The sequence below is a fragment of the Meleagris gallopavo genome, chromosome 1, assembly GCF_905368555.1.
Source record: "Meleagris gallopavo chromosome 1, MGAL_WU_HG_1.1, whole genome shotgun sequence".
Classification (NCBI taxonomy): Eukaryota; Metazoa; Chordata; class Aves; order Galliformes; family Phasianidae; genus Meleagris; species Meleagris gallopavo.
This window is the reverse complement of record NC_139404.1, coordinates 168016348-168042556: the sequence shown is the minus strand read 5'-3', so window position 1 is coordinate 168042556 and position 26209 is coordinate 168016348. Positions and strand designations below refer to the sequence as shown.

The window sequence follows — 26209 nt, the reverse complement described above, 5'->3', positions numbered from 1 at the left end:
GAATTGTTATATCAGAGGCTGATTTCACCCACAGATTTGAATCTAAGCCATACTGACTCTTCTGTATGACCATTAATGCTAAAGCAAAGTGGAAATCTATGATATTTTTCCCCATGCTGCAATCTAACAGTTCAAATATGAGAGGTGTCCTGAGATGCAAATTATGGGCCTGCGGGCCAATCTGTGCAAAAGTTTCTTTTATAAGGAGATCCTCCAGATTTCCACATCAGTTAGGTACCTGCATATCTTGTGGATTTGATTGTCAGTCCTTTGGGGGGGGAAAGTTATTTTTCAGTACTGAGCTGAGTATGCAGGGTGCAAACAGTGGAGAAATTATGACATACTGGCACAGTTGCTTCTTGAGCACAACAGGCTACTTGCTCTAGAGAAAGCCTGATTTCATTGGAAACAACCCTGCTGAAGACAGGAGCTGGCAAACTTATCAATGACTTGGGTATAAAAGCACACAAAAAAGAGAATACCCTGCTGCTCCCCAGAACAGCCAGAACTTTGACCCTTCGCTGCACTCAGAATGAGTAGCTTTTCTACTCCCATTCTGCTAATCACACCAACACGTCAGATACGATGCTGGGATCTCCAGACCTGGATGCTCCTCTTTAACCACTCACAGGCCCTCTACTCCAGCCAGGCAGAAAGATGTCCGCTGCCTCTCTGAGAGAGCTGCTGACAGCTCTTAATTGCTGTTACACTTAGAGGGCGCTGTTAGCTTCTCAAGTGCTCTTGAGTATCCACGAGGACATCGTGGCAAATGCTCGTGGAAAATGTGTGTCTCCTGCAGACATGGTGACTTGCACACGGTTGCCACTTCCTTTGAAAACCTGTCTCCAACTGCAGATGTTGAGCTCTTCTGAAACTTTGGCCCTTAAAACCTGCTCCTGTTCCCACTGCAGTCAGTGGTCATGGTCTGATTGACTTAATGGGGGCAGGCACGACAACTTAATTAGAAATTTGGCAACTGTGAGGAAAGAACGAACAAAAGCCTCCTGGATCTTCTGTAGGAAGCAAGGAAAGGAGCCAATTGTGCTTACAACAGAGATAGTAGAAGAGACTGGCAGGATGGCCTTGAAGCTGCTCTTAAACATCTTGTATAACGTAATTGCTTTTCAGCTCTTGAGTACTCTACCTGTCCCTTGGGAAGAAAATATGAAACATGCTGAAATGCGGAGCCCTGCAGAGCAATCTGTACCCTCAACTTTTCTTTTGTGTTGTGAGGTAATTAAAACCTTGTTTAAGACTCCTTGCTCTTTCACAGATACAAGGATGGATCAAATCCAAGGATTCTTTTCATGTCAGTCCAGCTGTGTGGCCAGAGTTGCATTTTCACCAGCCCTTGTGTTTTATGAAAACAAGTTCTTTATTCAGTACTGTTCAAGAAATCCTAATGCTGAGGGGATCATAATCACAACAATCCAGATATTTTTATTTGCTTTGAGAATTTTCTGCACTCGTGAATAGTCTGCATAACAAACTCAGAGGCTACTTCTACACTGTGAGATGCAGGCGCCTGAATATAGGATTACCAGTGCCAGGACATGCTGTGCAGTCAGCCTGGTTGCAATCTCACTCACAGTGCTTGAGAATGAATTATTCTCCAAGAAAAGTATCCCCAGACCATACTTGAGCTTGTTTTGGACAGACATAGCTGTTTAATATCTAAAGAAAGCCTGTGCATCATCAAATATCCGTGTAGTATGGGCAGTAAGAGGATCTAGCCCTGAGAATAAGCTATGAGTTATTTGACAGTGTAGATATACCTGAAATGCTACCGTCCTCAAGTGAAACAGTAAATTTGAGTATGTTATATAAGGAGTAAGCAGGGTGAAGTCATCTTGTTCAGTAGTCGAACGAGGGGAATGTAAGGAGCTCAACAGCCTTGTGCCTCTCTTGATCCTGCCCCTTCCAGTGCGGCTGTCAGTCGACCCAAATAACAGCTCCTGGCTATAACTACCCCAGATGTTTGCTGACAATCCATGAGAAGAATTCCTGGTTCAAAAAATCCCTCTTATTCAGAATAGTCTCCTGCTTTGGCTTAATGCTTGCTAAACTAGCTGCAAGAAAGAAACCAAAAGCTGTAGCTTCCCAAATTTTCCAAATGCCAGAATGGATTCTAAATCTGCTAACAAAGAGCATCAACCTAGAATTCAGTACAAAAGGGAACACACAGCCAAAAAAAGCCCTTGACATAGGAGGATTTTTTGCCTGGGAGAGTACTGCCAGTACTTCAGTATTTCAGTAGCATCAGCCAGCTCCTGGCAATACACTCTTATCGTTCTCTTGCACACAATCTCTATTGCCTCATCACTGAGATGGCTGGGTTAGTAGGCAGCACTCATTCCATCTCTCCTGCCTCTGGAACAATACAAAGGCAAATAATCACAAGAGAAGAAATGAAATAACAGCAACACTTAGAGAATCTCCTGAAAATTGTATTTGATAGAAGGGTACAGCTAACCTAATGACGTTCGACAAAGCCAAGTGAAAGGTTTTGCACTTGGATTGACGTAATGTATACAAACTGGGAAAGAACTCCTTGAGAGTAGCCCTGCTGAGAAGGTCTTAGGGGTTGGCTGATGAAAAATTTAACATGATCCAGCAGTGTGTGCTTGCAGCCTGAAAGGCCAATGGTGTCCTGGGTTCCATCAGAAAAAGGGTGGCCAGCAGGGTGAGGGAAGTGATTGTCCCCCTCTACTCTGCCCTCGTGAGGCCCCATCTGGAGTACTGCATCCAGATCTGGGGCCCCCAACATAGAAAAGATGTGGAGCTTTTGGAGAGAGTCCAGAGGAGGGCCATGAAGATGGTCAAAGGTCTGGAGAACTCTTTGACCATCCAAAGGGCTGGATTTAGATTAGATGTTGGGGGAAGTTTTTCACAGAGAGGGTGGTGAGGCCCTCGTAAAGGTTACCCAGGGAAGCTGTGGATGCCCTGTCCCTGGACGTGTTCAAGGCCAGGTTGGATGGGGTCATGGGCAATCTAATCTACTGCCTGGTCTAGAATTCGGCAACCCCGCCTCTGGCAGAGGGATTGGAACCTAATGATCCTTGAGGTCCCTCAACCCAAGCCAGTTTATAATTCTATAACTCTATGATTCTATGATCACAGTATTGGTGCTATTGTATTTACGTAATATCCTGAGAAAAAATTGAGTGTGTACAAATGTGATATAAGTTCCCAGCTCTACATTCAAACTCCTTCCTAACAAACATACCTTCTCTGAGGCCCTAATGTTAAAAAACAGAAGTAATACACTGTCATTTCCCATTTCTGCCTAACCCTTAAAATGCTGTAAGCTCTCCCATTGTCTGCCTATGTTATTATATTTTGTGTTTGACTAGTGGGAAGCTTCTGCCATGCATACTCACACTGGTTAATCCCTCCATGTTGTATCACCCAGCACCCAGTTAATTCCACTTCAAATGGTTTAGCCTGGAAGGGAGGCACAATGTTGTCAATCTCAATCTTCTGTCTTCCACTTGCTTTTAGAGAAGCCTGCAGATTGCAGACATGTTCCCCTTATCTTTGAGAATGTAGACTGAAACTACGAAAAAAACATATCAGAACCATCATCCATTTTTGCTTTATGTTAAGCTGTATGCACTTAATAAATATGCAGAGTAAAAAGAGGAGTGACAAGGGAATAAAGCACAACCTGGATTAGTGTACTCACAGGAACCAGGGATTTTGTTTTGTTTGGGATTTGCTAATGTTTTTCAAACTGAAATCATGTTTCCTGTAAAGAATGCAGCTAATTCTGCAGGGTAAGCAACCATGGAACATTACTATCCTAGAACAGCATACTGAGAAGCACCGAGGGTTACAAAGCCCAAGGTGAGACATTCTCTCTAACTAGCATAAAAATCTGGGGCAACACCGGATGTTTGTAACAGCAGGTGTGCTCACATAGCTCTGGTTTTGCTCTGCTGTGTGTTTTCCCAGAACCAGCATTCATGGAGAGAAACCAGTCAGTTTCATACAGTCTGTGAGGAAAAAGCAGAAGCTGGAGGGCTATCAGGGCACGGGATTCAAATGAAGAAGAGGGAATATTATGTCAGACAGCATGCAGGATTTGCACAAACCTAACATCTGCTCAGATCACAGTGAATACGGTTATTTAACATCATTTTAGCAGTTGCTGTGCAGTTCTGGTTGCTAACTGCAGGTTGTACGTGATGATCACAAAACTGTTTCCATATAGCTCAGAATTACATATTTACATTTACACAGGATGGAGACTGCTCCAAAAGTAATGCCTTCTATTGGTTATGTTGGTCCACGACATCAGAGGCCAGTGTTGTTGGTATGGCAGTAGAGGTTGAAACTTCTTGCCAGTATCCCATTACATTTTATTGCTATGTGACAAATGGCAGTGGGGGCAAGATTATGAATCAGCTTCAAGGTGTTGGAAATGGTGGTGGCAATGTTGGAATATCACAAAGTTTGCACCAGGTATGTCCCATAAATGCTTGTACAGGAACAGAAAGAACCCCATATGCAAGTTTGTCAGGACCTCCTGAGCCAATACGAGACTGAAGGGGACAGCCTCTGAGTTTGTTATGCAGACTATCACAAGTGCAGAAAATTCTCAAAGCTACTGATGATGAGATGTGATGCCAGAGTAACAACAGCAGCCCATGGACTGGTGACATGTGAATTCGGCATTGAAGAAAAAGTTGGAGAAGCAGTCCTCAGCAGGTAAAGTGATGTGCACTGTCTTTTGGGATAGGGAAGGGGTGATCCTGCTGGATTTCCCATAACCCAGACAAACCATCGACTCTGACCATTACATCACAAAGCTGACTGAGTTGAAGGCTGGAACTTCCAGAATCAGGCCAGAGAGGAAGAAAATCTTTCTCTTGTAACACAATAATGCCATGCCCTTTATCAGTCTGAAGGCCACATGTTGCCAGTCTAGGTTAGTGTCCTACCATACACACTGTATAGTCCAGATTTAGCACCTTCTAACTTTCTTTGTTAGGTCTGATGAAAGATGGACTGCTTGGGCACCATTTTCTAGCAATGATGCCATCAGAGCAGCTGTGAAACAGTGGGTCACCTCTGCTGGAGCAGATTTTTATAAGGGTGGCATGCAATCTCTTGTTCATCACTAGCAAAAATGCACAGCTAATTGGTAATGACTATGTTGAAAAATACTGTTTTGTAGCTGAGAATTTGCTCTATCAAACAGTGTTGTTGTGCTCTTTGCATCTGTTGCAGTTTCCATGGAAATAAACAGGAGGCATTACCTTCATAATGACCTCTATACATATCTGTAGTTCAGGCTGCCAGTCACTTTCCATTATAGAAATAATGTTGCCAATTACACCACTGCCAAGCTGTTACTTTCTGGGTCAAAAGAATCCATTTTGAGCATCAGAATCAGGGTGAATTGTTTAGGAAGACTTCAGTCAAAATGTCCTAGCCATTTTCAAGAACAAAATCGGTTTAAACTGACTGGTTTTAAATAAATTCTTCCATCTGTTTTAATAAGAACAAGCATTTTCAGATTTGGTGCAAAGGTATAATATTTATCTAGTTGGTCTCTGTATGGAAGAAGATATCCCTGTGAAAATGTGAATTTTTGCCCTCTGAAAAATCTTATTTCACATACGATACTTAGCATAAGCACAGTGCTGAGTTCTGAAGTTTTAACTTCATGGCAGGAAGTACCTTTTGTGCAAGAGATGAAAAACTTGAGTTGAGAGCTGAGGACTTGAGTACGAGCCCTTCACCAATATGAAGAGATTTAGAAAAAGAAGTACCAGGCTACAAAATGGGGTTAGAAGAGACAAAATATTTCAATTTCTTCTGTCTCTGCTGTTGAAAGCAGCTAACTGAAGCTGCTGAAAACAGATTGGACTCCCAAAGCAGGTTGTGTGCCTGTGGCCCTGAAAGGCACATAAAAAGCATGAATTAATCTAACTTGCACACTGATGTTTTTAAGTGCCTAGTCCTTTAACATGCTTAAGAACATAATTATGCCTACAATGACAATTTCCTTACAGCTAGCATAGATTGTCCAGATGTGCAACTCCAAATGATTCTCTGGGGCTTAACAGCTTTAACACACATACCAGAGGAACTGATAACACATTTTAAACTTCACTCCTCCTACTGTAATTGCTACTTGCACACTCTTTCTTACTGGTATGTATTACACCATTAGTAGGAGCAAAGAGGTTCATTTGCTACCTAAAATACTATTTGGTGTGGTGCAATAAGGTTATTTATGTTCCTAAAAGTTGATGATGTTCTCTAAATTGGAGAGAGATGGGTTTGAAGGGTGGACACTTCAGTGGATAAGAAATTGGTCGGAAGATCGCAGCCAGGGATTGTTTCGATAGCTCAGTGTCCAGGTGGAGGCTGGAACTGCGCCCCAGGGGTCAGTCTTGGGACTGGTACTCCTTGATATCTTTATCAATGACATAAATGATGGGATTGAGTGGGCCTCAGCAAGTTTACTGATGACACCAAGCTGAGTGATGTGGCTGATAATGACAGAAGGAAAAGGTGCCATCCAGAGGGACCTAGACAGGCTTAAAAGGGGGCCTGTGTGAGACTAATGAGGTTCAAGAAAGCAAGGTGTTGCACTTGGGTCAGGGAAATCCCAAATACATATATAGACTGGGAGAAGAACTTGAGAGTAGCCCTGTTGAGAAGGTCTTAGGGGTTTTGGTTTATGAAAAATTAACATGAGCCAGCAGTGCGCTTGCAGCCTGGAAGGCCAATGGTATCCTGGGCTCCATAAAAGAGTGGTGGCCAGCAGAGACAAGAAGGTGATTGTCCCCCTCTACTCTGCCCTCGTGAGGCCCCATCTGGAGTATTGCGTCCAGATCTGGGGCCCACAACACAAGAAAAATGTGGAGCTTTTGGAGTGGGTCCAGAGGAGAGCCTTGATCAGAGAGCTGGAGCACCTCTCCTATGAAGAAAGGTTGAGGGAAAAAAAAAAAAAAAAGAGCATCAGACCGCTGAATTGAACACCATCACACACAACACCCCCACTCACACTCCTCTGCCCGAGCCGTAATGGCGCCGGACCGGGCGGGGCTGCCCCGGGCTCTTACCCAACGGCGGGCAGGGCTGGACCGGGCACCTTTACGTAAGACAGAGGCGGGACCAAATCACGGTGGTGGTGGTAGCACCATGTCCTGGTATCGCAACGTCGTGTGGTTCGTGAAGGGGCTGCGGGAGTACACGAGGTACCGGGGCTACCGCCCCCGAGAGCGGGCTGTGCCGCGGGGCGGGTGCGGCGAGGCGGAGGTGGTGCTTGGCGTGCGTGTGTATGTTTGTGGGTGTTCGCTAGTTCGAGGCTTTCCGCCTTTGTTTTCGCTGTTAATTGAAGTCTGTCCTCCAGAGCGGGCGAATTTCAGCCCTTTACATATCTTTTGACAGCCGCCCTTACCCTAAGCACAGTGCAGGAAGATCACACCTGAGCCCGAGCTGAGCAGTCCAAACCCTTTCAGCTCCCACACAGAACGTTTTTGAGTTGTTGCCTCAGAACTTGCTCCACACTGGCAATGTGTCCAGACAGCTCTGTGAGAGTGGAGCGTTGAGAGTATGCCAGAAAAACGCACAGTGGGCTGTGGAAGGAAAGCCCTTTTCAACCCTTCCTATGTTTTTTGTTTTTGTTTTGGAATTGCTGTCTTCTAGTTTCTCACAGGTGTCTCTGATTTATCTAGGAGTGGTTACGAGTCTGCCTCCAAGCACTTCGACCCAGCAGATCTGGAGGTGGACGTGGCTGGTAGATCCTTTCTGATCACTGGGTCCAACAGCGGCATTGGCAAGGCTGCAGCCAAGGAGATAGCACGGAGAGGTGAGCCGGGGCACCACCCCGGGCTGCAGGAGAGAGGAAGGGAGGCAAATTTGGCTGCCAGCACAAATAAGGAGCATGCGGCTCTCTGGAGTGAGGGGACAGAGCTCTTAGTTTGGGCTAAAGGAGTAAGCGTGGCCAGTGGTGTGAAAACTGAAATAGTGAAACAAAAATGTAAATAGAGAAAATGTCCAATGTTTCTCATGTGTATGTTTACCTGCATTCACCTATGCTATATTGTCATTTAAAGGTGTTACTGGCAGAGTAAGGTCTACATAAGGCTGGTTCAGTACAAGTATCAGCTTGGTGGAATGTGAACAGGGTGAGGAACTTAAAGATATATCATGTGATGGAAGGAAACAGGTGTCTTTGCGAAGCCCGAGATGGGAGAGTACAGAAGTAGCAAAGTGGTGTACTTGATCATAACAATAATAGCCTGGAATTGCCTCCCTTTAGCCAACCTTTTTTTTTTTTTTTTTTTTTTTTAAATACATTGCTCTGCATAAGCAAAGAGATGACATGGGAATTAGCTACTCTTTAAGGATAAAACTAATCCTGTTTAGGGCTGATAAAATAACTCCCCTTGTGCAAGAGTTCCAGGCACTTTGGCATGTAGAATAAAAAGGAGTGTGGTTCTCTTTGCCTACTTAGGCTCTAGCAACTATCTTATGAAGGAGAGAGGAGATTTGATTAAATTAAACTAATTCAAAATTATTAGCATTGAAGAGCCTTTGACTTAACCCCTCAATACTAGTATATGATTGATCTCAGGTTCCTGCTACAGTCATTATGCATAACTTTATTGCTTTGCCTGGTGACTGTTCTGCTTACAAATGGAGCTGCCCACCAGATGTTGCATAGTCATTCAGGTTGAAAAAGATCACTAAAATGATCAAGTCCACCTGTCAACCCATCATACCCACTAATCCATGTCCCTCAGTGTACGCTTTTCTCAAATGACTCCAGATATGGGCAGCTTGTTCCAGTACATGACCAGTCTTTTTTTTTCCTAGTATCCAACTGGAATCTCTCCTAGTGCAACTTAAAGCCATTACCTCCCGTCCTGTCACTAGTTACCTGGGAGAAGAGGCTGACCCCTGCTTTGGTGCAACCTCCCTTCAGGTAGTTGTAGAGAGTGATAAGGTCTCCCCCGAGCCACCTTTTGTCTAATCTAAGAAATCCCAGTTACCTCAGCCACTCCCCATAAGATTAGTGCTCCAGACCCTTCTCAGCTTTGTTACCCTTCTTTCTCAATGTCTTTCTTGTAGTGAGGGGCTGCAAACTGAACACAGTACTTGAACCGTGGCCTCACCAGTGCAGAGTACAGAGGGACAATTACCTCTCCAGTCCTGCATGTCAGACTGAACTGGTACACAGGATTTGGTCATTACATCTAAATTTGAGCCCAAAGAATAACCTTGGACTCAGACTTCTTGCCTGATACTTTTTTTCTAGGGCATGGTTGTGCATATAAAGTTAAATTGACTTAATCATTTAAGTCAGGAAGAAATTCCTGATCCCATTCTTGCATGCGTTGCTCTGAAACTCCATGTCAGCTACTGGGACTCACTTCTGGTTGAGTCTCTTGAAATGCATTACAACAAGAAAGCAAGGAATTCAGTGAAAGAATAACCGGGCTATATTGGCTTTATCTGCATGCACATCATATCCTTGTAAGTTATGGCAGTCTTGATCACGTCTTCTGTAGCCTAAGTTCAGCTCTTTTCTGAATCAGTGTCATGTTGGTGTAGTGGGATAACCTTGGCAGGCAGCAAAGCACCACACAGTTGTTTGCACACTTCCCTGTTCCACCCACAGTAGGGTGAGGGAAGGGGAAAAGAAGAATAAAAGTGTGAAAACTTGTGAGTCCAGATACAATTAAAAAAAAGTTTAGTGCACGATGGAGAAGTTAAATAAGAGACAAAGAAAAGGAAACAAGTGATGCAAAAACAATCACTCACCAACTCTCATGAGAAGACTGATGCCCAGCCAGTTCCTGAGCAAGAGATGGCTAACTCCTAAAGCCTCCTCTCTTCCTCTTTATTACTGAGGATGATGATATGTGCATGGAATATCTCTTTGTTCAGCTGAGGTCAGCTGTCCCAGCTGTGTCCCCACCCAACCTCTTGCGCACCCTCTGGTCTAATCACTGAAAGGCCAAAGTGAGAGATAAGGTCTTGGCACTGCGCAAGTGCTGTTCAGCAAAGGATAAAAAATAGTGTTACTAGCATTGTTTCACTCACAAATCTAAAGCACAGCATCATATGAGCCACTATGAAAAAAATTAATACCATCCCAGCCACACCCAGTAATATGCATACTGCAGATGTGGGCTTTCCTATATATCTTGTGAGCTGCAGTTCAGGTTTGATGCAGGTTTTTCCCAGTCCCATGTGTTGTTTAAATTCAGATAATTCTAGGTCTTTACCATGAGAGACGTATTTAAATGCCTTTCCTAGCCCATGGTTTGCACCAAAACATCTCTCTTGTTGGCAGCAAGAAAACATTCATGTTCAGAGCCCTTCAAACCCGCCTTTGGGACCATACCATGTTCCCAATCAGCTGAAAGGCCAGCTACCTCCTCTGTGTATTTTATTCATACAAGTACAGTGCTTGTGCAGTCCCTTGTGCTTTTGGAAGAGCTCTTTAAACATCTGCACATCCTCAACTGCCTTAAGATCTCTCATTAAAGCCCTCCTTTGTGCAATGAAGCCTACAGTCACTGAAAGAATGGCTTGACAGATGAGCATTAGAAACTGCCTGTTCTGATGCTTGTCTGTTCTCTCACTCATGAAATCTAGTCTCACTGAGGCAAAAATTGTCTTTCATTCTGATCTGTATATGCTTAGTGCCTGATTATGCAGAGTCCCTCCCATGCACAGTGCACGTGTAGCACAAACAACCTCAAGGCTTGTTGCCTGCTTCAGCTGCGTGCCCAGTATGCTTGCTCTAATTGTAGTTGGTGGAAAAAGTCTCAGAGACAATTGCACGTTCAGAGCTCAAAGTAGGCTGTGCAGCACATTGGTGTGTGACTACTCCATCCCTGGAATAGTTCTGATGTCTTGCATTTGGATTCTGATTGCTTTCATCAGAACTCCTTTGGGATTACATTTCTTAAGCTTTCTAGCATTGGACTGCTAGGAACCCCTAAAACACGTTTGACAGTAAACTGAACTAAGGAGTGCATATGTTCTTGTAACTGAGATTAACAAATTTCTTGTAACGATTAAGGAATGCAAACCATAAGAATAAGAGTGATGTCTGCTTATATTTCAGTGCTGTTTTTGAAGGTTCTCTTTAATGTTGCCACGCTTTTAGGGCATGATACATATCCAGTCCTTGGAGAAGACCCTTGTCCTGAGTATTTGTTCTGTAGAAAAGGTGGTTGGAAGGTACCTAAAGGTCATCTTGTCCAGCATCCCATTTGAAGCGAAACTTTTGCCATCACTAGATCAATTTGGTCACTGCTTTGCCTAGCTTGATCTTGAAAGCCCCTAATTTCCATTCTATTGAAATTCAACCACCTCTCAGGGCAGGGCTGGGCTGATCTATCTCCTCATGAAAATTTTTTTCTTAATTCCTGTCCTGAACCTTCCAGGCTGCAGTTTGTGCCCGTGGTCCTTGTCACATAATCTGCCTCTACTGAGAAATATTCTAATACCTATCATCTTTTATTCTATTTTCACAGAACAATTCAAGTAACTTGTGTTGTGGCATGCCAAAACAAACATTCATGAGATTGATTGATGTCTTAGGTTTATTTTCTAGCACAGCCCTGGTGTTTCATTAACACTAAGCATGCCTTGCAAACTTGATAGAAAATAGCTTGAGTTAATAGTTGAGTGCTTGAACTGCACTGGCCTTCTCCATACACACAGCCTTGCTTGAGGACCCTAGTACATTTTGCTGTACATCTGCTTATTGTGTCCTAAGCTTTCTGTTGAAACATTTTTAATAGACTGTTGTCCTTTGATAGACGATGCCTGAATGAATTCTTGGTGTCTGGTTTACTAGTAGCACTGCTGAGTCTGGATCTTCTGGGGAGCACTGGTCCCTAGGAGTGGACTATGGCTGGTGAATGTGGGACTATGAAGTGCTGTGACTTTGACTTGCACCCTTTTCCTAACTCTTCATCAAGTGTTGTGGGAGCCCTGGGTCCTCCACAGACCACAGCTATGGCAGTGCTGATGAAAAGCCACTGCTCAGCTCTTGACAGCAGAGCAATAGGACCGTGGACTGTACACAGCCCAGGATTGCTCTGACTGTTGGGAAATCCCCACGGTATTCCAGGGTGGCCACTGCTACAGATTTCTCACAGATGGAAAGCAGTCACAGAAGGTTTGTCATCCCTTCTAATTTGTATCAAAAACTAACCCCGAAAAAGAACTGCAAATTGGAAGTTACATTCTGGCTCTTTCTCTTTGCTGGTGCCCCCCCGACATATTTAGTAATTAATTGTCAAATATGTTTTTTGTTAAAATCCACGAGGTGGCACGGTTCACCTGGTTTGCCGCAATAAGGAACGAGCTGAGGACGCCAAAGGAGAAATAGTGACAGAAACTGGCAATCAGGTAAGTTTGTTGTTATGTTTTGTGATGTCCTACCTACTTTTCCTTACTACATTGCTGAAGATTTTAAAAGTTAATTCATTGCAACACTCTTGCGACAACATTTATGGAGTTGGAGGTTTTCTAAATCTGAATAACATGCTCTTGATTTGCTAAGGATGTCTTTCCTGCTTCACGTACGTGGTCCTGATTTTATCCTTGTAGACTTTTCTATCTCTTTTTCTTACAGCATTTTTTCCTTATCTCATGCTTTCTGTTACAGATTCTTTTTGCTTCTGCATATATCAATCTACAGTACACCTCCGTAGCTGTCACTGTTGCTTTAGTAATTATTCTAGAGGGTGTGCTTGTGGAGAAGTGGAGCCAGTGTCTTTGTACATTGGATGAAGATCTGTCTTCGTTTTAAGCAGGGCCTTGGCTCTTAAACACAGTATTTTGATTCCAGTAGTAGTGTTTAATGTGTGTCAAACATTGTGAAGACTTCTTATGGTTTGAGATACCTTACTGAATAATTTGTGCTCTTTAATTTCAGCTTCGAAGTGTGGCACTTCTGCTCTTTAATGGAGGTGAATTAGATCAGTCCTTGTGTAGAAATACTCTCCAACTGTCTAGAAAAGCACGATCCCCTGATTGTAGTAAGATACAGTTATGAAAGGACTGGTGATTATAAGTGTTACTTTCTTTTCTAGCTGCAGTCAGACAACCTGGGCAGAGGGGTGAGTTTCATGACCTCTGAAGGTTCCTTCATGTTCTGTGTTCTATCATTTGTGGAAACAAAACTCAAGGCACATAGTATTCTTCCTCTAAATGCAGCACATCTACTGCATACTGAGTTTTGGTAGAGAACAAACCTGTAGTTTCTCTAGTCATAAAAGAACATGAGAGAACTTGTGTGTGACCAGGGGTCCTGGGCACTTGTATGGAAAGGGGCATTTGTTAAAGTGTTAGATGAGCTGTACAAGTGGCCCTGCACTGGAAAAAGTCATTTTTATAAGGAGTCCACAGGAACATCCTTCTTTCTAAGTAGCCATTCAGCAGCAATCCAGAAAGATAATAAAATACTTTATCTGCAACTTGACAAGTTTCAAGCAGACCTAACTTGCTCTTCCTGGTTATCTGGACAGAGATCCTGTTGTAATATGTGACAGAGATTTGTTTCCAGTTTCCACAGCAAAACATGCTGGGGTTCAACGCTGAGATGAGTTATTATTTGGCAAGCACTTGCACCTTAACCTGGGAACTAGGAAGGTCTCCTGATTTTCTAAATAGATCTACTCATGAAGATTAGATCTCACCTTGAGAATGACTTTGCTACCATGAAGGACTTTTATAGGGAACAGATCTGTGAGTTCCTTTTCTGAGCCAATGTGACAGTCTTCAACAGATAAGTAATGATTTAGGTCTTTTTCAGTTTCTGAAATCACTTGTAATATTCAACATCTGCCCCCAAATCTCCTACTCTTCTGTTGCAGTAGTTAGTTGTAGTAGCTCTGAAAGTAGAAGGCTCTTAGAGAGATCTCTGGTTAAGTGTCAAGTTTTTTGTTGAGAAATGAGCATTATGATGAGAAAATTCTGAGCTTTTTTTAAATGAGGAGCTGAAATCCAGTGGCTAAAGAGAAGACAAGTGTTTTTATCTTCAAGGAAGCAGAATTATAGATTGGGAACGATGCCTTATAATTTTCCCAGCTTCTTCGCTTGTCTCTTTTGCTTATATAATGAGTATTCAAAGGAACAGTTTGAAAAAAGAGGAGGTCTTGTAATGATTATTTGTTTCTTTGCATGAGAACGCATCCTCTGCATAATTATCTTGGGAATATCTTTCCTGGCGTACGTCATAAGACTGTCTGTGGTATGTCTTCAAGACTAAGCACTATGCAGGAGAAGAGTGGGATTTGCAGTGCCTTCTGTATGCTGATAAATGCTACTCTGCTTATACTAGATAGAGCAGACATTTACAAAAGCAGAGAATTGCCTTTAACAAGGACTAAAAGGTTTTAGATGTTTTGGAGAGAGGAAATATTTTAGATTTAGCGGGTTGGAAGATTGTAACTTTGCTCTCATGTCAAGCTTTTCCTCTTTTATTTTACTGCGTTCACATCCCTGCCCATAGCATTTCAAAACAAGGGTTGACTGAAAGGGACATGGCAATTCATGCAGCACTTAGTGTGGAAAGAGGTTGCAGAAGGCACACAACACTCTGCTTAAAAATAGTGGCATGGGCACAGCGATGTACCTGAAGGTGTGCTCTTCTGCCCTGCTTCAGAGGAATAATACGTGGGTGCTGTGCTGCACAGAGTGACTGGCACTTCTCCCTGAGCCTGAGGCAGAGCACAATGGGGTCCTCATCAGTTGGGCTCTGCTGTGGCCAAGGTGCTGGGCTGCCAAATGAAGCATCTGCTGGACATGGAGCAAGCTGCATAGCTTTTGGGGGAGGAAAAAGGAGGTGGACAGGGTCTTTGCAAAGAGCAGAAGAGCATAAACCCCACTTACCTGGAAGGATGGAAAGCTAGGGCCTATCCTCAAGTAAATGGATGGAGACTCCTAAGATGGGGAAGACTGGGCATTTGTGAATGCTAGCAGTAGAAGGCAGGATTGTTCTCAGCCTGCAGGTGTTCATTTGCAGGATAGGTATAGTGCCATGGTAACAGATGGGGAAGAACAAACTCTGTCAGGGGAGGATTTGAAGCCAGCTGAGCCTGCACCGTTGTTGGCACCAGGAGGAAGGGTGGATGAAAATGGCTGGAGGCTTCCTCCTGTTGGGGATGGAGGCATCTGCTTGTTGTTTTGACTTGATGTCTTGAGAGATTTGTCACTTGCTAATGTGGTTTGAGCTGGTGAACAGTAAGACAGGTAGAAAACTGCTTGGGCCATTAGGCTCAGAAAGTAGCAGTCAACAATACAGAGCTGATCTGATGAGCAGTTATTAGTGGCATCCCTCATAGGTCAATACTGGGGCAAGAGTTTAATGCCTCTATTGACAGTCTGGACAAATAGATCGAGTATAATCTTTGTCAGATTGCAGATAGCTTCAGTTTGTGGGGAGCTGGAGAGTAAAGGTGCTATTCAGAGAAGCTTAACAGGTAGGAAAATGGACAGAAATGAACCTCATCAAGTTCATCAGGAGCAGTCCTGCCCAGGAGTGCAGTTCTCCCACAGACTAATATGGCCTGGGAGACTGACTGGAAAACTGCTCTATAAGAAAGGGCTTGGGGTTGATGCCATGACCCTGAGCAAGCAGTGTGCCCTGAGGCAAGGAAGGCCAAATGCACCCTGGGCTGAATGACCAAGTGTAGCCAGAAGGTTGAGAAAAGTGCTGAGCCTTTGTGAGACCACAGCAGGACACCTACGTCCAGTTTGGGCCTCCTGGAACAAGGAAGTCTTTGATGTCCTAGAGCAAGGCTGCCAAAGTTACAGAGGAACTAAGATGTGTGTGGGGAAGAGGTTGAAAGGAGTTGGTTTCGCTCAGTGTTAAGAAGAGAAGGCTGAGGTCTACAGCCTTATTACTATGGCACACAGCTTGCAAACCTGACTGTTGACTGGGTTTTACCTTGCAGTGCTGTATCCATGCTGTACAATACAGCACTGATCTAGCAGTACATGAAATAGATAGACATTCTGTGTCAGATTGCCAGACAGAAATGAAAACTGGGGTCCCTTCAACCATACATTAAGCATTAGAAAGTCATGGCTCAGGAGCAGGTGAATCAAATGATAAAAGATGTATCTAGGAAAATATTTTGATTTCTCAATTTTGCTTCTTAGCCACAAGCGTTTCAGATATGTTCTGGAGATAATATTTTTTCATATGACTAGAATAGCTTTACAACTAGTCAGGCCTTAATAGTGAGCAGGACCTATTCACTATCCATGTTGATTGTAACTTACTTTTCTTCGTTTAGAATATCTTCTTGCATATTGTGGACATTTCTAACCCCAAAGAAATCTGGAAGTTTGCTGAGAAGTTCAAAACTGAACATAAATTGAATGTGTTGGTAAGTGTGCATACTTAAATCATGTGTCTGTCTTCGGAGTGCTTGTCCTCTGAACTTAGCCCATGGTCCAGATTTGGCAGTTCTCTCCTTAATGTTCTCTGAGTACTGCTATAGAAGTTTCCATGGTCCATTTGCTTTTGTCCATTCTCAGTTCACATACACAGATATGATACAAAAAAGCGAGAAGTGCAGTGATTTTTTAGTTGCATCTTTTGAAGTTCTCACTGCAGATTTTCTATTTTATTACTGATAACTTTGTGGCCTTCAGGTTGCATATTCAGGCTATGCATATTTCTCTAAACAAAAATATGGCAGAGAACAATGCCTCCCCCATGTAGTCCAACCCACCCTGTCATTGGCAGGACACCTTCCACTAGATGAGGTTGCCCAGGGCTCCATCCAGCCTGGCCTCACTTCCACGGAAGGAGCATCCACAGCTTCTTTGGGAAGCCTGTTTCAGTTCCTTACCACTCTCACAGTGAAGACTTTCTTCCTAATATCTAATCTAAATTTCCCCTTTTTTAGTTTAAAGCCATTACTTCTTGTACTCCTTGAAGCCTTCTCGTCTCGAGGCTGAAAACTCAGCCTGGTTCTGTGTGAGAGGTGCTACAGAAAGTGAATTTTCCCTAGTAGAGAAATGTCTAATGGAGAGTACATCACCACGTAGCACCAATGGGATCTCTCAGATGAGATTAACATACTACACTGCTTATTTGTCCTAATATCTGTGCTCTGCAACCTGCATATTACTTCTGTGAGAAGATATTTTAATACATGGAGTAAGGCACTAAGATGGGTTGGCTTTTAGTACCAATCCATTTCTCTGAAGATCCTTTCTTCTGTGAAAAATGTTTGTAACTGTAAATTGACTTGGAATAGTGTGATTTATAGAAACAGTATTTAGCATTGTGCCAAAAAAAGTCAAACTATCATGATTTGCCTATATGTTTGGTTTTGTTTGTAGACATTTGTCTAGATTGCTTTTGTTTTACAGATTAACAATGCAGGGTGTATGGTAAACAACAGAGAGTTAACTGAAAATGGACTCGAAAAAAACTTTGCAACAAACACCTTGGGTGAGTACTGGGGGCCTAATTCTGAACAATGATACTTATGCATGAAGTGTTTACAGCTGGGCTCTTTCTGCTCGAAGAGGGATTGTATTATTGCTATGTCAGGGAAGAAGTATGAAAGTAAAAAAAGAACTATTGCAGCTTGTGTGGAGTGTCCTATTTGAATTTCTCCATTTTTCAGCTTTTGTCATATCAGTACCTTTATTTATTGTAGCAGCAGTGAACATATGCAGATAAGATTTAATTAAATTGCTTCTGAAATGTGATAGGAAGCTTTGTTCCAAGCAGTGCTGCTGCTGATAGTCTGTGTGATCAGTGTGCTCCTGTGCCTTGTTTAGAGCTCTGAGCACATTCGTATGTTTCAGTAGGCCTGAGCAGTCCTAGTGCACGTGGTGGATGCACATTATATAGGAAGGCTGTACCTTCTTTAGTGCCTTGGGCATTCTCAAACAGACACAACTCCTAGTCAAGTGATTGAGCAGTTCTGGGTAGTCCTTCACACCTCAGATATAAGGGGCATATCTGATGAATGGTGGGGGTACAAGAGGGTTAAATTAAGGGAAATAAGGAAGAAAGAGGTGAGGACAAGCAGAGAAGACGGTAAGCAAAGTGAAAGGTTCCCCCATAAGAGCCGTGGAAAAGATGTGAACACACAGGAAGCCAGCAGTGAGAAGAGCTGTGTGCTGCCACTGATGTACAAAGGGTTGAAAGCTGCACCTCTTGCAAGGAGAGGTGTGTTGCATGCTGCTGTCCTGTTGTTCTCTTTTCCCTTCACACAAGTACGTGGCTGTACAAGGGGACTGTTCTTAACATAATCGGAAGTGGCACATTAAAAAGGAGTTGTGGTGCTTTGTTTCTCTGTCTTCCTCATGTTTATCAATATCTGGGATGAGGAAGAGGGGAACCTTAGGCTGTAAAGATGGGCATCTGCAGAGCTAAGCATTCAGAGCCTGGGAACCCTTGTTTGGTTTTATTCTTAGCTTTGTTTTGCATAACTTCCTTAACTCCTATTTACTTCTGAAAACTAACATTTTGGGGTAGAAATACCTTGTGCTTAGTTGATATTGCACACACACAATGTTTTTCTGCAAGTCTGACTGCATTAAAGTGACAATTAAAAATTCAAGTATAAAGGCACAGTTTCTGTTTCTTCAATCTTGTAGTAGCACTCTGTTTCTTGTGGCTGGAATTCAAAATGAGTTTTACTTTGCCATCAGATTTTCCCTGGCTGTAGAAGTAGAACTTCGACATGAGAAATGTATCCCCCTTGTTGTCTTTCAGACAAAAATTCAACAATGTGCAAAGGTGCAGTTCATCTGGAGAGAAGCAGAGTGAAGCAAATACAACAGTTTGAACATGAAAGCATGTATTTGTGTAGTTTTAAGCACTGAGGAAATGAATTGCTGGGGAGCTGTATGAGTACATCACCTGAATCAGATTTTATCACACAAGTAGAAGCAGCAAGTTCTGCTTTCCCAGCTGTAAATCAGCCTCGCTAGAAATCTACAGCAGGATAAAGCTGCACGAATATGGTAGAGGAAGCTGAATTATGATTATGCTGAACTAGGAAAGTGCCTGTATTATCTTCTGTCAACGTTATGTATAGATCTTCTTTAGTCATTTGTGTGTCACTTGCTGCTTGAGTGTGTAAGAAGGTCAGGGAAGTGGCTGCACATTTGAGCAGATGAGGTAAGGCAGGTAAGTCATCTTCTGCTGTCCATCTTCTGCAGAGTTCAGAGAAGGAGTGGGTTGTCTGCCTAGGCTGGTTCTCTTTGCAACAGTAAGGATTGTCTTTTGAAGCTTTAGAATAGAGTGGGACTTGGCTGATGTGGAAGGGACTGTTTGTGTAAGGGAACACTTCTGCTTGCACATCAGGCATGCATGGGGGATCAGTGCTATCAACAATGCAGGTGTTTTGCTTCAAAGTCAGAGATGAGATAATAAATCATTCCTGTCAGAGTCACAGTAGAAGAAAGTAGTATGGAAAAATGCATGTCAGAGCAGATGCTATGTTAAGCCATTTCCCTGACTACTGTGTACCTTTGGGCATGCTTTACTTTGAAGAAGTGATTTCTCAGTAACTAAAGGCATGCCCCAAGTTACTTCTCAGTAACTATCTGTTACAGATTCCCAGAGAAAACCTTGGCTATGTTAGACTTGGCAGGTATATAGGTTGGCTATAAACCAGGATGTAGTCAGAGAGGACAAACTGAATTCTCCCGCCTGCTTTTATCCTCAGAAAAACCGTAGCCTGGCCTGTTTTGAACATCTGCAGTTGTCCCTCTGTTGTTAGCAGCATAGAAGCAAGAACTTGTGATTGCCTGATTTCTGTAGAATAAGAACATTATTAATACTTTTTTTTTTTTTTTCCCCCAGAACTTCACATGCAGAGTGTTCCTTTCATCTTTCTTTGACTATTTGTTTCAACTCTGAATCTTAGCTTGGGTCTAATAAAGGAACGTGTAGGTTGCAGCTATCTAAGAATGCAAGAATTAGCTATAAAATGCTTTAAATACGGAGCATAGTCTGTTAGTTCTGTATCTGATACCTGATTAACATTTACATAAGCTCTAGGATTGCTCATTTAGGTGTCTAAAATGCTGTGAAGCTTTTAAATCCAGGCTGTGGATATTTTCCTCTTGACTGACTTGTTAGTGTGTTTTCAGATATTTTGCATAATGGGTGTTAGAGTTCAGTTCTAATTGATCATCCTTTCTTGGAGAGAGTGGGCAAAAATGAATGCATAAGCCCTCTGATAGCTAAGATGAATATGTAAAAAAATAATAGTACCGGTTAAAATAAAAAATAAACCTCCCTGAACATGAAACACCACTGACTGGCTAATTGGGAACAGTTCACTGCATTAGGAGGTACAAAGACCTCTCTGGTGTTTCAGCCCCGTGGAAAAAGACTTGGGGGTCTTGAAATACAAAAAGCTAAACATGAGCCAACAGTGTGCATTTAGAGCCTGGAAGGCCAACTGTATCCTGGGCTGCATCAACAGAGGGGAAGCGGCAGGGTGAGGGAGGGGATTGTCCTCTGCTCTGACCTCATGAGGCCCCATCTGCAGTAATGCATTCAGGCCTCCAGCACAGAAGGGATGTGAAGCTGTTGGAGCAGGTCCGTGGGAGGGCCATGAAGATGATCAAAGGGCTGGAACACCTCTTCTGTGAAGAAAGGTTGAGGGAGTTGGGCTTGTTCAGCCTGGAAAAGAGAAGGCTGTGGGGAAACCACATTGTGGCCTTCCAGTACTTAAAGGGAACTTCCAAGCAGGAGAGGGAAAGACTTTTTGCATGGTCTGTTAGTTACAGGACAAAGGGCAATGGCTTTAAATTAAAAGGGGGAGATTTAGGTTAGATGTTAGGAAGAAATTCTTCACTATGAGGGTGGTGAGGCCCTGGCACAGCTGCCCAGAGAAGCTGCGGGTGCCCCATTGCTGGAGGCAATCAGTGTGCAAGAGCCCAGAAGGCCAACTATACCAGGTTAGATGGGGCTGTGCGCAGCCTGAGCTGCTGGGTGGACTGTCCATGTTGGGTTGGAAATGGATGGGCTTTAAGGTCCCTTCCAACATAAACCGTTCTATGAATCTGTGATTCTACAATTAGGCAGGTGGGAGAAGTATATGGAAATCCCAACTGCGGGTTGATGGTTCCAGCTTGTAAGTTCTCCCACTTCAAACAAAGACCAACTGTAAAACCAACTGCATTCAGTCATTTTGGGGAAAAAATACAACAACAACCCAACAACTATCAGTGTTGGTAGGCAAGTGGAAGCAATCTGTTCCTTTTGAAGCACTAGAAATTCAGCTGAAACAGTCCCTGTTTTCTCTGTTTCATTGTCCTCCTCACTTTACTTTTACTCAACACATCTTCTTGCTTGACGTGGAGAAGTAGCATATACATTACATTTTATTGCTACTTAACAGCCAAGGGAATGCTAAAACACACTCAGAGGTAAATAAGTTGTGCTCCCACTGAGTGTGACTTTCTCAGTCTAATGAAACCTCCTGTGCTCTCGTGTTGCAATAATAAAGCTGTATACAGTTACTCTGTGTGCAAGAAGGGGTAGAGCCAGGGGAAATAAGATGTCAGGGCTATAAGAAATAAGATGCGAAGCCCATGTATGACAATCTGCCTAACCTGACTGAATATTTTTCAGTCTCTTCCCTCCACATAAACCATACCTAACTGGGTGTCATATGAGCCAGCATTGCCTGTCAGACTGTGTCTGAACTATTTGGAGGTCAGGCAGCTTGGATGGCAGTGCTGCGCTGCCATGAGGTCAGTCTTGATCTTTGCAGACAGCCTTACTTATGTGAAGGAGCCTGTGATACCAATTTACTTTTACTGAGTTTTGAGACAGAGAGATGAGAGGTGCTATAAAAAAAAAGGTAAAGTTAGATGTAGTTGTAAATCTACTAGCTGTACTGAATTCTAGGTTCCCAGGATACAGAGGAACCTTTATTGAGCTGAGCTTTGTAATTCAAGGGAAATGTGGACCTTTGTTTTGTCTTTCATGTTCATTAGCTCTTCCCATGCACTCTCAGTTATTGCCTAGTGTAGTGGAATTGCCCCTCAGAGACAGTGCACTAAAATCCTCATTCCTGATCTGATACTCAGGAAACAGGCTCAGGGATGCCTCTCACTTCAAACTGTATAAATTGAAGGCTTGAAAAGATAACCAGGTCAAGAAAGAATGTCAGCTTGTGCTTTTTATTTTCTGCTTTCTTTTAAGCCTCAGACATAGGAAAAGCAAGCCAGTTTACTTAACTCATTTTTACCAGATGAGCGAGCCATTGAAATCTATATTATAAAACTTTGTTCCCATTTTTTTTCACAGTTGAAATAGCACTGTTCCTAATAATACTGCAGAGCTCAGGAAGATGGAAAACTCCATTGAGTGTAGTGCTGGCTGCCTGCCCTTATCTGGATGTTAGCAGATTAGAAACCTCACCAACAATTTACCACTAATTGCCAGACAGAACATCGAGCAAAAACTATTGTAGAATCCACTGACACACTTGGGCCTACAATAATTGGATGAATTAATTTGATGTTACAAACAGGTAGTGGCTTTACAGTATTACTTCTGCTGAAACAATAATTTTCTTTATAAGTCAATGTAAAGTATAGGTTTGGGGGTCAGTTGAAATCTGTAAAGCAGATATAGGTATGTATTCTTGTACTGTTACTATATGTGGCACCTTGCTGACTTCCAAATTGGAACTATACGAATCTTGAGGTTTCTTCCTTACTTTAGCAGACTAAATGTAAGTTCCAACACCAGCATTTTGGCAATCTGCCTTCACAGTGTCAGTTTTATTTTCTGTTAGGGCTGTTCTGTCTTTTGCTTAAACTTCACGTTCTGTTACAGAAGGATTTGTAACCTTGTGTGGAAAGACCTGATTCACTGTAGACTTCAGCCCATTGCAGGGAGATAGCTTTCATTTTGGTAAAATGATTTGATGCTGTTGTAGAGATAGTGAGGTGAATTAACTACTAGAAGAAAGTGCAGAGCTACCTTTCAGCAAGACTAGCAAGAGTTTTCCACAGTTCCCTCAGCTTCTACTTCAGCTCATGTGAAACATGGCCTGAGTTTATATTGATATTTGTGAAGCAGCCCAGCTGATTTTTGTTACATTTTTTTGAACAACTTTGTGTATGATTTGTATGTTTACTTCCCTAACAGCTCCTCGTTTCCTACGCTTCCATCAGTGAGGTTTCTCTGTGTGACTGTGAAACGCTGCATTACTGCTCGTACAGTTTGACAGAGGAGTTCACTGTATGGAGTTATAAATGGGTGTTATTAATTAGAGCACAGTATCAAATAACTCAATTGAGAAGATCTCAGAGCAAGTGGAGAAATTGCGCAACACAACACATGGTGATTCAATTTTATTTTTATTTTATTTTATTTTGGTACAAGTAAACAAGAAACATTCATTTGATCAGCACTTGGGAAGGAGTGTGCCTGAACAAAGCGTGTTCTATTTAAGTGCCATACTCAGTGCTTTAGTGGAATTACCACGCGTGATGCACAGACTGACAAACCACACTATCTATGAAGGCTGCTCCGAAAGTAATGCCTACAGTGTTGTTATGTTGGCCCACGATATCAGAGGTGGATGTTGGTGGTATGGCAGTAGAGGTTGAAGCTTCCCATATTCCATTACATTTTGTTGCTGTGCAGCAGGTGGCAGCAAAGGGGAAGTCTGACAAAAAGGTGTCTGATACGGGAGTGTGTATGTGCCATTGTGAAAGAAATGGCACCCACTGACGTTCATTGACACTTGCTGAGTGTTTGTGGAGGCCAAACAGTGGATGTGAGCACAGTGAGACGATGGGTGGTGCATTTCAGCAGTGGCGACAGCTGTGAAAGGCAAGCCACATTCTGGACAGCCGTGCACTGCTGTCACACCACACAATGAAGAGCACCTGTATCAGCTCGTCTGCATGAATCAATGGATTAAGACCAGTGAACTGTGTACAGAGCTGAATATCAGCTTCAGTGTGTTGGAAATGATGGTGGCAACGTTGGGATATTGCAAAGTTAGCACCAGATGGGTCCCACAGATGCTCACATGGGAACAGATAAAACAGCGTATGCAAGTTTTGTCGGGACCTATTGAACCAATATGAGACTGAAAGTGAGTTTCCTGGATCACATCATTACCAGTGACATGGTGTCAAAACAGCAGTCCATAGAGTAGTGACATGTGAATTTCCCGTTGAAGAAAAAGTTCAAGAAGCAGTCCTCAGCAGATAAAGTGATGTGCACTGTCTTTTGGGATAGGAAAGGGGTGATCCTGCTGGATTTCTGGGTGGATGCCCGGAACCCAGACAAACCATCAACTCTGGTCAGTCAGTGTTTCATGACACTGACTAAGCTGAAGGCTCAAACTTGCAGAGTCAGGCCAGAGAAAAAGAAAACCTTTCTTTTGTAACACAATAATGCCAGGCCCTGTACCGACTTTAAAATCCACATATTGCCAGTCTTGGCTTGACTGATGTACCACACCTTCTGATAGTTCAGATTTGGCTCCCTCTGACTTCTGTCTGTTTGGGCAGATTGAAAGTCCATTGAAAGATGGACTTGAGGAGCAAAGTAACAATGCTGTCCTAGCAGCTGTGAAACAGTGGGTCACTTCTGTTTGGTGCACATTTTACAAGCATGGCATGCAGGCTCTTGCTGGAAAAAATGCACAGCTAATGATGGTGACTGTTGAAAAATAGTGTTTTGTAGCTGAGAATTTACTCTATCAAATAGTGTTATTGTGCTCTTCTTTATCTGTTGTAGTTTCCATGGAAGTAAACAGGAAGCATTACTTTCAGAGCAAACTACATACCACATGGCAGAGTTGTTTGAATGGTTTGTAGTGGTGGAATAGTCGTATCCTTGTAGGAAAGATTTGAATTGCAGGCTATTATACATGATTTCCTATTACGTGAGCTCAGCTTTAAGACATAAAACTTAGAGGAATTTTTACAAAGAAAACCAAATGTGGAGAGAGGATGTTTATCTTTAAAAGGGATTATGCAACAATCCCAGGAGCCTCTTTTATTCGGGAAAATGTGGCCAGCAAGTTCTGTGTCAGACCGCAATACATGGAACAGGGCTGCAGCTTGTACAATAGGCTTTTCTAGCTGACTCTTCACCTCATCAGAGTTCAGTCAGGGCAATGTGAAATCCTGGACACCTGGGTGACAGACTGGACACTTAGTTACCTACTTCTGCATTCCTGCTGCTTCTGAGCAAGCTCCTGTTTCATCTTGCCGGGCTCCTCTGCAGCTCAGCAAATACTCCTTTTCAAAGGGAAGTGGTGCGTACCATTTCACTGCAAAAAAACAAGGGGATGCTGCCTGAGTAATTCCAAGCAGTCTGCAATTCTTCACGAGCACCCTGCAGACCTGTGCAGGAAATGGGCCTTGGTCCAGGTGAGTTGCTCAGGCACACCCATCCTGCTTCCAGTTGCCTTATGGCCCAGTGGGCTCTTTGCACCTTCTCTGTCGGAGCGGCAGGCTCTGGGGAATGGACTCTGCGTGGCAGCATCAAGGCTGAGCAGCTCCATTTGCACAGTATCTCACTGAGAGACAAGGGCATGCTTTCTGCAGAGTACCCTCAGCAGTACTGACATTTCCTCACCTTCCTGAAAAAGTTTTATGTGGTTTCTGGCAGAATCCCAAAGTGGAAGATCAGGGTTGCCAGGATATTTGCTGCTTATTGCTGTTCCAGTACAAGGAACATCGCAGTTGGTCATCATCTTTCCCTCCATGCCACTTTGAGTTCCTTTTGGTCTCTTTAAACAGCAAAGAAAAAGACTTCAAATGATCTAGAGACTGAATACAGTGCTAGTCAAGCATTAATCACATTTAGAATGCTTATTTTAGCTAAACTGTGGGGGAAGAGTTTTCTCTTTTAACAGAAGAAAATATTTTTTGAGTGGTAACACCATTGGAAGGATTGGAGTGGTAACACCTGGAAGGAATGGTGTTGCAGTGTTCCTTTTGGAAAGGCAGATGTCCAGTTTGTTGATATGAATAATCAATTATTAGCAAAAAAAAAAATTTGAATCTTGCTTTGATCTCCTTAAGTGAGGAGGGGAATTATAGTCTCTTCTACCAACTAAGAATCTTGGTTTTCCTCAGAAAAAGAAAAAAGGTACTAAAAATAATAAATTTTCCCTTTTTTTATTTTTATACTGCCCATGCAATTCATGTTTTTGTAAAGGCTGTGGCAGGCAAAGCATTCATT

General features: G+C 42.9%; 1 protein-coding gene and 1 long non-coding RNA gene across 2 annotated transcripts in view; one reads left to right on the top strand and one right to left on the bottom strand.

The window, feature by feature from the left end:
- Nucleotides 1-6667: 6667 nt before the first annotated feature.
- On the bottom strand, nucleotides 6668-7225 carry LOC146545773 (uncharacterized). Its single transcript, XR_014881024.1, has 2 exons — nucleotides 7080-7225; nucleotides 6668-6934 (listed from the first exon to the last, which is right to left on the bottom strand). It is a non-coding gene; the product is annotated as an uncharacterized LOC146545773 (long non-coding RNA).
- DHRS12 (dehydrogenase/reductase 12) overlaps nucleotides 7066-26209 on the top strand; it is a 33580-nt gene continuing 14436 nt past the window's right edge. Inside the window, exons 1-5 of the mRNA XM_010728779.4 lie at nucleotides 7066-7214; nucleotides 7695-7828; nucleotides 12314-12396; nucleotides 16293-16385; nucleotides 17380-17461. Of these exons, the coding sequence (XP_010727081.1) occupies nucleotides 7159-7214; nucleotides 7695-7828; nucleotides 12314-12396; nucleotides 16293-16385; nucleotides 17380-17461 (448 nt within the window). The 5' untranslated portion in view covers nucleotides 7066-7158. The remainder of the gene's footprint in view (nucleotides 7215-7694; nucleotides 7829-12313; nucleotides 12397-16292; nucleotides 16386-17379; nucleotides 17462-26209) is intronic.